The 15,348-nt window shown below is 36.1% G+C and overlaps 2 protein-coding genes across 2 annotated transcripts; both read left to right on the top strand.

The window, feature by feature from the left end:
• The first annotated feature begins 1,105 nt into the window (after positions 1-1,105).
• On the top strand, positions 1,106-6,598 carry LOC104723970 (putative zinc metalloprotease EGY1, chloroplastic). The gene is made up of 10 exons (XM_010442397.2): positions 1,106-3,708; positions 3,975-4,439; positions 4,530-4,670; positions 4,860-4,961; positions 5,237-5,448; positions 5,534-5,584; positions 5,665-5,734; positions 6,001-6,069; positions 6,165-6,215; positions 6,305-6,598. Exons 1-10 carry the CDS (start codon positions 3,367-3,369, stop codon positions 6,461-6,463), a joined length of 1,662 nt encoding a protein of 553 aa, XP_010440699.2. The 5' UTR covers positions 1,106-3,366; the 3' UTR covers positions 6,464-6,598.
• A 4,430-nt stretch (positions 6,599-11,028) lies between these two features.
• On the top strand, positions 11,029-15,214 carry LOC104723969 (putative clathrin assembly protein At5g35200). The gene is made up of 16 exons (XM_010442395.3): positions 11,029-11,435; positions 11,681-11,816; positions 11,915-11,984; positions 12,106-12,203; positions 12,449-12,590; positions 12,680-12,780; positions 12,870-12,953; positions 13,107-13,157; positions 13,248-13,313; positions 13,397-13,462; positions 13,554-13,634; positions 13,717-13,794; positions 13,959-14,105; positions 14,192-14,270; positions 14,379-14,491; positions 14,587-15,214. Exons 2-16 carry the CDS (start codon positions 11,712-11,714, stop codon positions 14,953-14,955), a joined length of 1,650 nt encoding a protein of 549 aa, XP_010440697.1. The 5' UTR covers positions 11,029-11,435; positions 11,681-11,711; the 3' UTR covers positions 14,956-15,214.
• The last annotated feature ends 134 nt before the right edge of the window (positions 15,215-15,348 follow it).

Here is a 15,348-nt window from a genome sequence, read left to right as displayed (position 1 = left end):
GACTAAAGGATCTTCAACAAGTTGATAAGATGCAGTTTGGAGCACAAGTTCAGTGGGTGAAATAGAGAGAGGAGGCTGGTGAAAACGACCACTCCTTAGAGTTGGGATCATAATGCCAAGTTTCAGCCAGTGTTCTCCTTCTAGAGGTTCATCCCTAGGTGATTCTAGTAACATGGTTCTCAGGGGATTCGTACACCAAACGAGCCACAACGATGGTTTAAGGTTCCATAGCAGTCTTCGAACTAAGGATAGCTTTAACCTGATCAATCGTTGGCTAGGATGCGGAGGAATAGAGTTCAGCCCAGACCTAGTTACACGCTGACACTGGAGCTGTCGAAATAGTGGGAATATGTGGTAAAAGAGAAAACGGGATGCAAGCATTGAAGATAAAATGACAAGCGGATCAGATTCACAAAAGAAAACCAGGATTGCAATCCTCCATATCAACCACTTCAAAGAACCTTGACACAAGAAGTTATCAAGCGGATCGGCTGCATTTATTCTTGATGTCACTATATTTTACCATATTTTTGTTCATGTTTTGCATCATATAGAAGTGATTGCTTAGGTTTTATAGACATTTCTGTCCAAATATGCACTTAGGATGTATAGAAGCATGGCATACATTTGTGAATTTGGAGTATTATTAGGTGTTATGGAGCTCTAAAAGGATAAGGAAGGACTTGGTGTTATTTCTGGAGCTAAACAAGAGGATTGAAAGTATCAGAAAAGGAAAAGAAGGCACTCGACCATTCTACTCGACCAGGCACACGGTCGAGTACTGGGTCGGATTCATAACAAGCTCCTCAAAGATCGATTCGAATGAAGATGTTCCGTTGCGATTCAGCTTCACCCTTCTTCAAGAGACGTGTACGAAATTGAGTTACCTTTCCAATGCCGGTGATCTCAAGTCGATCAGAGGTGCCTTTCAAGAGTTATCCCTGTTTTACTGAACAGATATCACCACACCCGAAGACCATTCGACCATGACCACTCGACCGCTTATGGTCGAGCACTTCTAGCCACCTTAGTATTTTATCTTCTAGCTAAATCAGGGCTTCCTTCCCTCACTATATATACCCCTTATACCCTGTGGCCGCAAAAAAAAGCAGAAAATATATTTTTAGGAGTGAGAGAGAGTCAGCAAACCTAGTTTTTCCCCTTTGGGGATTTATTTACTTTATTGCATCATTATCTACTTTTGTTCTTGCTTTTTCCAGAATTTTCCTAGTTTGTAATCTTTATAAATTTTAGTGTGTTGAGAATCTGGGTTTGATACTTTGTATTGAATTAAAGATCTCTCTCTTATCTATCTTATCATGTTAGTTTCATCATTTTTTGGGTTTATGTTTATTATCATCATGATCTGTTCATGTGAGTAGTGAGCTAGGATTCTGGAGATAAATAAGGCTGGTTTAGGGCTGTGGTTGTTTAGACTAGTTAAGCTTGCTTGATTATATATCCCTTTTGGGTTAGATATGCTCTATGTTATTCTTATATCTGAGAGGGTAAGGGTAGATCTTAAGCTTCTCTGCATCACACCAATGTTAGGGTTGTTAGATAAAGCTAATACTGGAGATTACTGTGTCTATCCTAAGAGATTAGTTGTCTAGGTGGTTTTTGACAAATAATGAACCTGAATCTTAATGCCTGTTTAGTATGGTTTCACCAATGAGAGTTGGGTTAGGATGTTACTAAACATGATTGTTATTGCCATGAGAGTGGACTAGCATGTTTATGAGGTCATTTTCTAGGGATAGCTCATATTTGTTTGAGATTTGTTAACTATTTTAGGTAGCCACAGTTCAATACCAACCCATGAATCCATCTCTAGAAGCCTACTTTGTTATTTGATTGTTTGTTATTGCATCTAGTCTTGTTTTGTTGCATTATGTTCTGTTTTAAGTTGTTTGGAATTGCTTCTGTTCTTCTGTTATGAACCACTCGACTCCTCCCCCCCCCCCCCCACTCGACCATGCACTCGACCGAGTGCTACTTGAGCGCCAGTTTACTTTCTTATTTATGCTTTGCTCTTTTCTAGTTTGCTCTTGTTTACTTCTGCTTATTAGTTAATTCTGCTTAGTCTTGTTTATTGCACTTGTTCTATAGTTTAATTATGCATTAGTACTGTCTTAAGTTGCTTTAGTCTTCTGTATTTACATTTCTGTAATTAGGTTGTTAGAAACAAATCATAATCATATATGGCTTAACTTGAATGCATTGATCACATCTTGACTGCTTACATATCACACTCTTTATGGATTGACATCCTTTATGCTACAACATCATAAGGGTATTGAAACACCTTGCATATATTCTGATCATCTGTGCTTATGTCTCTGATTGCATGTTTGCATACATTTATTCATAAGTAGATACTTGAAAAAATTCTTGTTTCAATTCTTCTGCTACCGAGGGAACCTCGACTTGACCAAGCAGATTGAACTAAGGCTAACCAATTCTTACTTGATATGAAATTAAGTACGAAGTATCTAAAGCTCGTCCAGGTCATAAGTGAATCATAGCTTAAACAAAGCAAAATAGCAACCAGGATTCCAAGATAAGCATGGGAAATAAACCTGGACCGAAGGGATGACAACAGAGAGACAGAAGACGTCGTGGGTGTAGGTTGCACTATCACAAACTTTCTCGTCTCCGGCGTCATAAGAGAGCTCCCGTCCAGCTGCAGCCAAGTAAACGCCTTGGTGAGGGGATCAAGATCCAAGAAGCGGTGAGATGTTGCGATTGACATCGAGAAGAGACGGAAAGATAGACATAAACCGAGGCTAGTGGGGCATTCATGTCTCTCAGGGACAGTACCGGGTGGCTGGAGACTCGGTGGAGCAAGCTCACCGAGGAGAGTCACCAGCTGCGGACGAGGGGGTGGAAGTTGAAGCTGAAGCATGGTCGACACTGAGATCTGGAGACTCAAGGGATCTCCGATGAAGCTGCAATTAGAATCGAACAGATTATAAAGGATAAGGAAACAGCGGAAATGAAGAAACGATGGTCTAGCGGCACCGATCTGACTCAGCGCCGCCGGGAAAAGAGACCTTGGTGGTTGTGCCAGAGAGAAAGCGGTTAGGGCGAACTCTTTTTCCAATTGATTACCTCTTTTTAGTTGAGAGATTCATAAAGCATCAGTTCTTTGACACTAACCGGTATGGGTGGTTATTGCGGAACAAGGTGACAAGGTGTTGTCTATCAATTTTGACCGTTGTGTGAGGTGAACTAAACCGATCATTAAAGCCATAGATACTAAACCGAAACCAACACAGGTACGAAAACCGGTAGAGGATAATCCAATCTTAAAGCGCTCCCACATAAACGTTTCCCTTATCTCTCTCTCTCTCTCCTCCCATTCCAATGGGGACTCTCACCAGCGTCGCTTTTGCAGCTGCCGTTAACATCAGATTCCGATCATTTCACCACCGGGATAACATTAAGACAACAACAACACTACCCAAATGGCAAAAGAGACTCTGTTTCTCTTGCACAGAGGACTCTCATAGATTTAGGGCTGTAAAGTGTCTAGGCAATGATGAAAACAGTAACAGTGACAACAGTGTCGGAGAAAACGCAGATACCCACAAGTCTTCTGTTTTAAAAACGGCATCTCGTGATAAAGAAGATGACGAGACAAGTAACAACAGTAGCTCTGCCAGTAGCAGCAGCAGCAACGAGTTCGGTTCCGACAAGACTTCAATGGTACACAACATACTTATCTCTGATTAAAGTTCCCCTTTTGTCCTGGATTCCAGTGTTTGAAATTGTGAGAATTGAATACTACTATTGCTTAATTTCACTTTGTTCTTGTCATTTTAGTGTTTTATCTGCAAATTCGTTGTAGCTTCTCTGTTTCTTTCTTAAGAGATTGGTACGACTAACATACAAAATCAAGCAACTTCATTGTAGTCTTGTATGTTCACTTCATTCTTGTGTCACTAAGAGTGAAGTTTGTGTCTTTATCTCAGCCATCAACTATATCGCCTGTTGATTCATCATACAGCAGTTTCCAAATAGACTCGTTTAAGCTGATGGAGCTTCTTGGACCTGAGAAAGTGGATCCTGCTGATGTCAAGTTAATAAAGGACAAACTTTTCGGCTATTCGACGTTTTGGGTCACCAAAGAAGAGCAATTTGGGGACCTTGGTGAGGGAATCCTCTTTCTTGGGAACTTGAGAGGAAAGAAAGAGGATGTTTTTGCAAAACTTCAGAGAAAACTAGCTGAAGTTTCTGGCGATAAGTATAATTTATTCATGATTGAGGAGCCTAACTCCGAAGGACCAGATCCACGTGGTGGTGCCCGTGTTAGCTTTGGTTTGCTTCGTAAAGAAGTCTCGGAGCCAGGACCAACCACACTCTGGCAGTATGTGATTGCTTTAATATTATTTCTTTTGACAATTGGTTCCTCTGTGGAGCTAGGAATTGCTTCTCAGGTACCTTAGTTTTTTCTTAGCAGCAATACATCAGTATGTCATTTGATCTGTACATCATGCTATACTTTAATGCACTACTTGATTTAACAGATCAACCGCTTACCTCCTGAGGTGGTAAAGTATTTCACCGATCCAAATGCTGTTGAACCACCTGATATGGAGCTCCTGTATCCATTTGTTGACGCTGCATTGCCTTTGGCGTATGGTGTATTGGGAATTCTTTTGTTTCATGTAAGTTACAACTTATGTGTTTCTATAGTAATGTTTTTCTTTATTATGAATGTTTTGTTATGTTACTTTCAAATTCATATCAAGCAGGCATGCTCCCTTGGTTGAATGATAAGCTTTCATGTATTTGTGATGGTATCTGGATTTCTTACTTCGTCTAGAGGGTTATATTTATGACTTGTTTATTTGCAGGAGTTAGGGCACTTTCTTGCTGCAGTTCCAAAGAAAGTAAAGCTTAGCATTCCTTACTTCATTCCAAACATTACACTCGGAAGCTTTGGTGCAATCACACAGGTGGTTTAACTGATCTTGTCTATTGCAATTCTGTCAAGTTCATGGGATGTATCTCCTTTTGAACTCTATGTTGTTTATGTCTAGAAGAAGAATCTTTCAAAGTTCTTTGACGAGAAAAGGAAAAAGCTACTATGCTAGAAAATGCATACATGTACCTTAAATGCATCCATCTACTTTTTCCTCCGATGACAAGCTTAACATCTTGAAGTGTTTTGAAGACAAGACTATTGTCTTAAATAGTAGCATTTGTAATACTTTTTACTTGATTTGTACAGTTCAAGTCGATTCTTCCAGACCGGAGTACAAAAGTTGACATTTCGCTAGCTGGTCCATTTGCTGGAGCTGCACTCTCAGTTTCCATGTTTGCTGTTGGTCTGTTCTTATCTACTAACCCGGATGCAGCTAGCGATCTGGTGCAGGTTCCCAGTATGTTATTTCAAGGCTCATTACTTCTTGGGCTCATCAGCAGAGCAACTCTGGGATATGCGTAAGCTCTCCACAGCTAGTGACTGTTCAACCTAGACGAAACTATCTAACTCCAACATCCGTTTCTATTTTCCTAATGATTGCAGACCGTTGCATGCTGCTACAGTTTCAATCCACCCGCTTGTAATTGCTGGATGGTAGTATCTAATCCCTTGGCTCATTATTATTGATCAGAAAATTTTGACAGTTCTCGCTTACTTTAAGATTTTATTCTTAGGTGTGGTTTAACAACAACAGCGTTTAATATGCTTCCTGTGGGATGTTTGGATGGAGGCAGGGCTGTACAGGTACTTCTCTTATTTATGGACGGTGTCTGTGTATTCTATTCGAAACCTAGACGCCTAATGTTGCCTAGAAACAATCCGAACTAGTATCAAATTCTTCCAAGTGTGCCTTATCTTTAGAGTTTAGACCATGCGTAGGTTGATTTAAGTGTGTACTATTATATATACTTAAGTCCAAACAATGAAAAGGGTCTGAGATATTCATACAAGACATCAAATTGTCAACATATAGATCACATATGTAACATATGGGCATGGATCTTGCGCAGGGCGCATTCGGGAAAAATGCATTGGTTACATTTGGCTTAACAACCTATGTAATGCTTGGACTCAGAGTGGTATGTTCAACTGTTCCAAGTTATAAATCCATACCATGCCCTCTAATTCGTGCTCTCAGCTTGTTTTATTGCTTTGGCATTTTCCTACTTTTCAGCTCGGCGGCCCTTTGGCACTTCCTTGGGGACTCTATGTACTAATCTGCCAGGTACCCCAAAAATTCTGAACTCTTGCAACTTCAAACTATACGAGTGTGCTTTAAATCCTGTTTCTAAGCAGTACAATGTATTTAAACAGAGAACACCAGAAAAACCATGTCTAAACGACGTGACCGAGGTTGGAACATGGAGGAAGGCCCTCGTCGGGACTGCAATAATCCTTGTGGTTTTGACACTCCTGCCTGTATGGGATGAACTCGCAGAAGAGGTAGGCATAGGGCTTGTAACTACGTTTTGATGTTGTCTTCTGACTTTGAACAGATATTGTAGTTAGGGCCAATCCGAAGCACATTTTTGTTATATAGTGTGAGCCATGTCTGTACACTGTAAGCTAGTGAAGCAGTATTTATAATGTAACTACTTAAATTCTTCATATACTACACTTCCAGTTGAGTCCAAAATAGCATACAATATCTTTTTAAAATATTGTATGTATTTATTATTTACCACGGGATAGTGTATACGTTTTAATGTTTAACAAATCAAAATTTACATTGAATTTTCTAGGCATGGGTATAATATCCATATCTGAAAACTTAAATCAAATCCGATCTGAATCCGAATCTGAGGAAATAATCGAACGGATACTAGATTCTATATCCAAAAACACGAATTTGAACTCAGATCGAACCGAAATCCAATTGGATAGTAGAATTACCTAAAATGTAACAATATATCCAAAATATTAGTTATTTTTTATACGATATAATCCATGTATTCAAAACTACAACTATAAATCCGAAAATATTAGTCCCTTGATATTTCGGATATCCAAATATAAACCGAATCCAAATCATTCTTAAATATCCAAATCGATATTAAAATTCATATCTAATAAAATCTGAAATTCGAAATATCCGATATCCCACTTGAATGCCCAGAACTAAAAATTTCTTTTTAGAATATATGAAATACATATTTCATTAGTTAGGTTGTGGTTTTGTCAATGCGTTGAGATCATGACCGAATTGGGCTGGTGGAATAAGTCAACCCGTGACTAATGGAACATTCTATTGCTAAGGAACGTTCCAAACCCTCTTCCGTTGAATGGATTAGAATGCATCCGGTTAAGATTCAAAACTAAAAACTCCCAACATTTGTTTCATAAATTGACTCTTCGTTCTGTCCTTCTAACAAAAATTAACGAGAGAGCCGCAAATCTTTTCTTGATTGTCTTAAGAGCGGGTTTAAAGTTTGATCGTTACTAACAAATAGTAGTAGTTTTATATACAAAGTTTTTAAAAGTTTTAAGATGTTTAGAAGAACTTCTTAGCTAAAAGATACAAGTGTCAAAATTATATTGCTTTATATCAAAATTAGTTAAATGTGACAAAATTTTCGAAATTGACCAAATATCATTAAAAAAGAATCATTTAAGAACCAATCAAAACTCAAATAGTGCAAGGTAGTTCATATGTTACAATACACCCACCAAACTGATCCAATAGTTATGGTATTATTAATAATTAAGATTATTAAGATTGTAATAATAACTAGTTATTAGTCTAAAATAGTTTTTTAGTAATCTATCTTAACATTTTTGGAGTACATTTTTATGTCATCCTTTCTTATTTCTGTATTCAAACAAGTCCCAACTAAATTCTCTACAATCCTTACAACCAAACACAATGATTTCCTTATTTAATAATATTAATTTCCTAAAATCTATCTACCTAATTTAAAGCAATATGTTAGATTAAAATATCATTCTCCTTTCACTTTTATTTAATCTTATATTTAATTATTTAAATTACTATTTAATACATTAAGTTAATAAAATTTTAGATTTTTTTTAAGTATATGATGTGATTTGAATTTTTATAAACGGATATATATTTTAAAAATTGTTTTAGAATTTTTGTAACCAAACAAGTATATTCGGATATAGATTATTTCACATTTGAGTTATTTTAATATATAATGAAATATCTATCTTAACCATTTTATTAATTACTGTGAGAACACACATATATATAACAATGTAACATTTATATTAAAACTCAAAGAAACTTGATCTATTTATAATATATTTAAAAGTTTTTTAAAAAAAATTACCCTACCACGGGTCAAACCTAGTATGATACAAAATTAGTGACACTTGTAAATGACATATAATTTTCTAATTTGTATAAAAACTGCTAAAATACTTTTAAAATTGCATCACTTAGATAAAAACAAGTGTACATAGTATTTATATATCATTAATTTCAAATAGTGACAATTGTAAATATAAGTGTATAATGTTCTTCAAAGGACAATTATGAGGGGTGAACATCTCTCATTCACCTCCTCTTAATCAACCAATCAAAATTTACCATGTAATTTAATTAAACAAACTAAAAAAAATTATATTATAAAAATAAAACAATTAAAATAAATCAACATAATTTAATAAGATAAAAAATCTTAAATTTGTATTTTTAAATCATTAACCTTAACATTATTTATTGTTTTTCATTATAAAATATAAAATCTAAACCCTAACCATTATTTTATAAACTCAAATCGACATATAATTTCGTCTAATTGTAAAATATAAATCCTAACTATTATTTTATAAACCCAAACTGAAATATAGTTTCATTTTGTAAAATCTAAACCATAATCCTCCTTTGTAAACCCAAACCGACATATAATTTTGTTTAGTTATAAAATCTAAGTCTTAACTTTTTTTTTTTATAAATCCAAACCGACATATAATTTCTTCGAGTAATAGTTTACACATTTTGTTTCTTTTATTTTTCTGAATTAAATTTTAATTTTTTAAAAAATATATAATTTGACATTACATATTATTATATTTTGATTGGATAATCAAGAGGAGATGAATAAAAAGGGTTCACCTCGTGAGGAGTGAATCCAAGACTAATTTTCAAATTTGTTACTACAATACACCCACATAAGAAAATCCTCATCCCTCATCTTATGAGGGTGTCTATAAAATTATATATTTAATAAAAAAACATAAAGGTGTCTTTATATGTGTGAATAGTTAAAAGTTGTGTCTCCACTAAAACATTTTAGATCCCAAAATTAAGAGTGTCATTGAATTTTATACTATATTTATTTTATTTTAAGACACTTATTAGAGGATAACTAATAAAGATAGTCTACGAACATCTCCATTGGCAGATTCTCTAACCGTTACTCTTATTATTGAGCACAAAAACAAAATAAAAAAAATCTAGGGTTTGAATGGTAACTGCGGTCAGGACGGCCAAATCCATCTGCGGTCTGGACCGCTCCATTTTTAAGGCAGACTACAGACCGTTGTGGACCAACTCTATTTGTATGCAAAAGCGGTCCGCTGCGGTTTTGTCTCTGCTTTATTTGGACCGCACCACTGCGAACTACATTTGTTGAATGGTAAATAAAAAGCGGTCCAGTCGGCAGACAGATTTGTCCGCCCCAACCGCTGCAACCATTCACACCCCTAATATTCAGTCGATTAAAAAGAGAAATGTTTCTATAGGAAGGAATTTGAGCAACCTATCAGCAACACAATGTGGCGTGCTTTTATACGTTGATGCGTAAATATGAAACAAATTTTTTTTTCCCATTTTCTTTCTTTCTTTTTTCTCGATCATCTCTCTCTTTTTTCCCTCGATCCAAAAGTCGAATCAATCGTCGTTTCATCTGAAAACTGGAAATCAATCGAATCCTTTGATTTTTCCGACGTAAAATCGAGGGTTGTTGGTGTATGAAACCGATGGGTTTTTGGATCGGCTTTGATATCTTTTAAAAACTCAAACTTTAAAAGATTCAGATTAATACTTGGGAGAAAATCTTCAATTTTCACTAAGTAATCTTGATTTGGGGTTTACTTCGTTTTGTATTGATGAGTATATGCCTTTAGTTTTGTCTTTTGTGGCAATAGCTACATCTACACATTTTTCTCTTGTTAGTGCTTTGGTATACTCATCTTAATAAAATGTGTTTTCTTAATTCTAGGTGCAGGAGTTGTTGATGGGCTTACACCTGCAGCTACTGATGTTGGTTGGTACATTCTTGGTGAAAACCAGGAGAACCTGGGTCCATATACCTTCTCTGAGCTATGTGGTAAGTCGTTCATGTTAATAGATTCCTTGTTGTATTAAGGTTTATAAGACAGCCGTCCGTAAAATGACTATGTGGAACAAACAGCTGGTTTAGAGACAAATTGGATCTATTGGTGTTTTCTTATCATTGTATTATGTAGTATGTACTGTAAAATCATATATGCGATTTTTTTTCTCAAATTTCGACTCAACAAGTAATTGATAAGCTTGGTTTCAAGATTGTTGTCCAAATTTCGACTCAACAAGTAATGACCACTTATGTTGTATTTTTTTTTTTTTTGATTTTATAAATATGTTTTATATTTCCAAATTATGTAAAATATTATTGTTTTATTTTAAATGTAGTATAAGTAATTGAAATAATTGTTTGTTATTTTAGATTATTTAATAATTTATTAAAATTTGATAAATAATAAACAATTGTTTAAAAATTATTATTTTAATAAATAAGTAACTTAAGTTTTCTAGTGCAGGGTGATTTTGTTTAAAATGGTTATTAATTAATTTAATTAGTTTAATATTAATTATATAATTAATTTATTTATGAGCAACTTATATGGATTGATCTTGCTCTAGTGGATATGGTCTAACTGATCCACTATTTATGGACTGGTCTAATAAATATTAATAGTCTATTTAGTAACATGTTACACAAATTATAAAATAATATTGTACACTCAATAATTTATCTTGACAGTTCTAACATTTATTAATAAGTATTGGCTAATAGCAACGTGGAATAATTGCCAAGATTTGACCAGTTTTCAAACTTTTAAGAATATATATAAGCAAAGCAAATGATAGATAAAACTTTCTTTTTCTATAAAGAAGAGAATAAATATTTTTCGTCGGCGGCCAAACCAAACCAAATCACGTTAGCTCTTAGCTCATTTTCGCTAAGACTTTGTTTCTTTTTTCGTCCAACGTACAGCCAAGAGGAGACTCTGACTTTGTACCTCTCTCTCTCTCTCTCTCTCTCTCTCTCATCTTCTTCATCTCTCTTCTTCGATTCGATCCATCTTTTTTTTTAATATTCTCATGCCGTCTTCGTCTTTCCTTTCTCCAACCCCTTTTAATTAAGAAAGACACCGCGTTGATATATTCTTTCTTCCTGAGATTTTTCCTTCTTGGTTTCAAGAAACCTTGGATCAGGTAATTTTCTGGATCTCGATTCGTTTTAGTTTCAATGTTTCTGTGGGACTATCTTTTTTGTTGTAAGATCCTTCTTTTAGTAGGGCTTATGGGAATTGGGTTACAGAGCAAAGATGGTTCCTTTATGGTAGATTTGATGTCTCTGTTCTAAGATGACATGAGGGTTTTGTGATTTAAGACAAAAGTTTTCATCTTTTTTTTAATTTGTGAATTTCAAAGATGACGTCTAACGTTAAAGATTTCAGGGTTTCTGTTGTTGAGGAGGGAGAAACGAAAATGTCGTCAGGTGGTGGAGGATCACAGAGCAGTTTAAGGAGGTATCTTGGAGCTATTAAAGATACCACCACAGTTTCTTTAGCTAAGGTCAATAGCGATTACAAGGTAACTCTCTTCCTCTGTTAAAAAAAAATCATGTTTTTTTCTTCTTATTATGCTTCAGCTTAAGCTAACAAAGGTGGTGTGATGGGGGGTTTTTGCAGGAATTGGATATTGCTATTGTCAAGGCTACTAATCATGTGGAGCGTCCTTCTAAAGAAAGATACATCAGAGGTGGGTAAATCATAGATGGTTAGTGCCTTGGTTGCAAAATATTTGTTTGCGCCCACTGATTCCTTAACAGCAAAAAAGGCGTATAACGAGTTGTGTGTGTGTCTCTCTACTCTCTATGCAGCTATTTTCATGGCTATTTCAGCAACGAGGCCTCGTGCAGATGTTGCATATTGCATCCATGCTCTTGCAAGGCGGTTATCAAGAACACATAATTGGGCGGTACGGTTTTTGTTTCGTTTGTTGTTTGCTGGTTTTTTTTGTCTATGACCTTCACATAGGTAAACTTATTACAGATGTAACATAAGTTTAGTATTCGTAGTTTGTTAGGTTTGTAAGATCTATCTGCTACAGCTTCACTGTCTGTTTTTGTGAAGTTGCAATGAACTTTGTTGATTCTCTGTTGTCGTAATTACGGTCGTGGATTTATGTTTTATACTTGCTGCTGATTCTACTTAAATTTACAGGTTGCACTGAAAACTCTTATTGTTATTCACCGTGCCTTGAGGGAAGTGGACCAGACCTTTCATGAAGAAGTTATTAATTATAGCAGAAGCAGGAGTCATATGCTTAATATGTCTCATTTTAAAGATGATTCCGGTCCAAATGGTAGTAAACTGCTTTTATTTTCGTTGACTCCCTTTTTTTATACAGGTAGCTCTTTGGTATACTTATCTTTCTTTTACCCCTTTTTCCAGCTTGGGCTTACTCTGCTTGGGTCCGTTTCTATGCTCTCTTCTTGGAGGAGCGGTTAGAGTGCTTCCGTGTTTTGAAGTACGATGTTGAGATTGACCCTCCAGTAAGTTCGGTTTTCAACTCTTTTCTCTTATGAGCTCTCAGAGAGTTTTCTTTCACTCTAGAATTCTCAAGAACATGCTATACATGCAGAGAACCAAAGATTTGGACACTCCTGACTTGCTCGAACAACTTCCAGCTCTCCAAGAACTTCTTTTCCGTGTTCTTGATTGTCAGGTGATAAATCCGATTCAGGGTTTTCGACGTCAGTTTTATTTAGTGTTTGATTTTGTTAGCAATGGTCATTAGATGATATATCAAAGTAAATTTCTAATATCTTGTATCTCTTTCACTCTCGTTCAACGACATGACATTGGTGCATCTTTGCAGCCTGAAGGGGCAGCAGTTCAAAATCACATTATCCAATTAGCACTCTCAATGGTATGCTATACAATTAACTGGCATTAACAGCTCCTCGATTTAATTTTGTTAACAGCATTTGTGATTATCGGTCTACTTCTCACCAATTAGGTTATATCTGAGAGCACTAAGATATACCAAGCACTAACAGATGGAATCGACAATTTGGTTGATAAGGTACGCAAACGCGCTTCTTTTTCTGCATATATATTTTATCTCCCTTTCCTGGCTTATTCAAACACAAATTTTCCTTGTAACAGTTCTTTGAGATGCAACGAAACGATGCTCTGAAGGCTTTGGATATGTACAGGAGAGCGGTAAAACAGGTACATACAACCTCTAACTGGTGTGTTGGTTTCTACTTTAACGTTTGTTTGGCACAAGAACCACCTTAAGTTTGGTTTCATTGGTGTTTAGGCAGGGAGGCTTTCTGAATTTTTAGAAGTTTGCAAAAGCGTTAATGTTGGACGTGGAGATAGATTTATAAAGATTGAGCAGGTTGGATTTTCATACAAATGTGAATACTGATTCGGTTATTTCTGCAATTGTTTTTCCTCACCATATCTTGTTTTGTATGAAGCCTCCCACTTCTTTTCTACAAGCAATGGAAGAGTATGTGAAAGAAGCACCATTAGCGGCAGAGGTTAAGAAGGAGCAGGTATGAAGGCTGTCGTTTTTTCTTTATCTATTCGTTTGTACTTGGCTTTGTAAATCCAAAAATGTTAGGCGTTTCCTGTTCTTTTTTGCATGAACAAACTCATCACCATTTCCTTCACTGTGATTTACGTTGCTACTAACACTTGCTTTTTACGTTAATGGCAGGTAGTGGAGAAACTTACTGCTCCCAAAGAGATTTTGGCCATAGAGTACGAAAAGCCCCCAAAGGTTGTTGAAGAGAAACCAGCATCACCTGAACCAGTTAAAGCAGCAGAAGCAGAGAAGCCTGTAGAGAAACAACCTGATCTTCTGGTGTGTGTCTAGTTTCTAACTATCCCCAACCTAGCGTTTCTTTTTCTTGAACTAATGTGCTGACTCATTTGACTTTCTCCTGCTAGTCTATGGATGATCCAGCTCCAGTGGTCTCTGAACTCGAAGAGAAAAATGCTTTGGCTTTGGCTATTGTTCCTGTTAGCGGTATACAGTTTATTTCGCACATGGCATTATTAGTATATCATTTCTTAGATCCTGTTTTCCCTGAAAATAGATAAATTGAAATCAACCTGATGTGTTTTTTTTCTCCAGTTGAGCCGCCACCTTTGACAACTGATTTTACAAATGGGAATTCGGCTGGTTGGGAATTGGCGCTTGTGACTGCCCCAAGCTCCAATGAAGGTGCCGCTGCAAATAGCAAATTGGTAAATTTGTCCCTCCCTCTATCTCTGTCTCTCTTATATTTCAGAAAGTTGGGGTTATGACATTAGATTTCTTCATGTGTCATTTGATTGAAAAGGCGGGTGGACTGGACAAGCTTACACTTGACAGCCTGTATGAGGATGCAATCAGAGTGACTCAACAGCAAAACAGGAGCTACAATCCATGGGAACAAAATGGAATTCATAACGGTCAAATGATGCACCAACCTTTCTTTGCATCTAATGGAGTCGGAGCACCTCTTCCTATTCAAATGGCGAACCAAAATCATCAAACATTCGGGTTTCAGCATCAGAACGCAGGAATGATGATGGGGCCTGCACAGCAACCTTACCAGCAACAGCAGCAGAATATGAATCCATTTGGGAACCCATTTGTATCTAATGGTAATCAACACCAACCGCATGGCCAGGTTCAAGGTTACAATCCATATCCAAGCTATATGTAAAGGTAAGGTGTGATACGATCTGACACGAGAAAGCAGGATAAGATCCATATCCAATCCAGTCAGGTGGCAGATGTCTGTTATATATATAAATGTATACAAGTATATGTTGTGAGATGATTGTAGCTAGTGAGATTCTTTTTGTTCAGTAAATAGTACAGTACGTCTGCTTCTGTGTGCATGTATCAGTGAGAGGAAGTTGAGTTTTTGAGGACACCATTTGCTTTTGAAAAATTTATTCAAAACGTCTTGTAACAACAAATTTGTTGTCAACTTAATGCACTTTAACAAATCAAAGGAAACGACGAATGGTATGATCAATCTCTCTTCTTTGGCTTGTGGTCAGAACAGAAGATCATTAATATTGAACACCAACATTATCACACTAAACAACCT

This window comes from Camelina sativa, chromosome 11 (assembly GCF_030686135.1).
Source record: "Camelina sativa cultivar CO46 ecotype springtype chromosome 11, ASM3068613v1".
Taxonomy (NCBI): Eukaryota; Viridiplantae; Streptophyta; class Magnoliopsida; order Brassicales; family Brassicaceae; genus Camelina; species Camelina sativa.
Note: the sequence above shows the minus strand (reverse complement) of the source record. Positions and strands in the feature narration are given on the sequence as shown.

Coding starts and splice junctions, on each gene's coding strand:
- LOC104723970 (XM_010442397.2), top strand. CDS start 3,367: ATGGGGACTCTCACCAGCGTCGCTTTTGCAGCTGCCGTTAACATCAGA. Junction 4,962..5,236: donor GCTTTGGTGCAATCACACAG/GTGGTTTAACTG, acceptor TGATTTGTACAG/TTCAAGTCGATTCTTCCAGA. Junction 5,585..5,664: donor CCGCTTGTAATTGCTGGATG/GTAGTATCTAAT, acceptor TTTTATTCTTAG/GTGTGGTTTAACAACAACAG.
- LOC104723969 (XM_010442395.3), top strand. CDS start 11,712: ATGTCGTCAGGTGGTGGAGGATCACAGAGCAGTTTAAGGAGGTATCTT. Junction 11,817..11,914: donor AGGTCAATAGCGATTACAAG/GTAACTCTCTTC, acceptor GGGTTTTTGCAG/GAATTGGATATTGCTATTGT. Junction 11,985..12,105: donor TAAAGAAAGATACATCAGAG/GTGGGTAAATCA, acceptor CTCTCTATGCAG/CTATTTTCATGGCTATTTCA.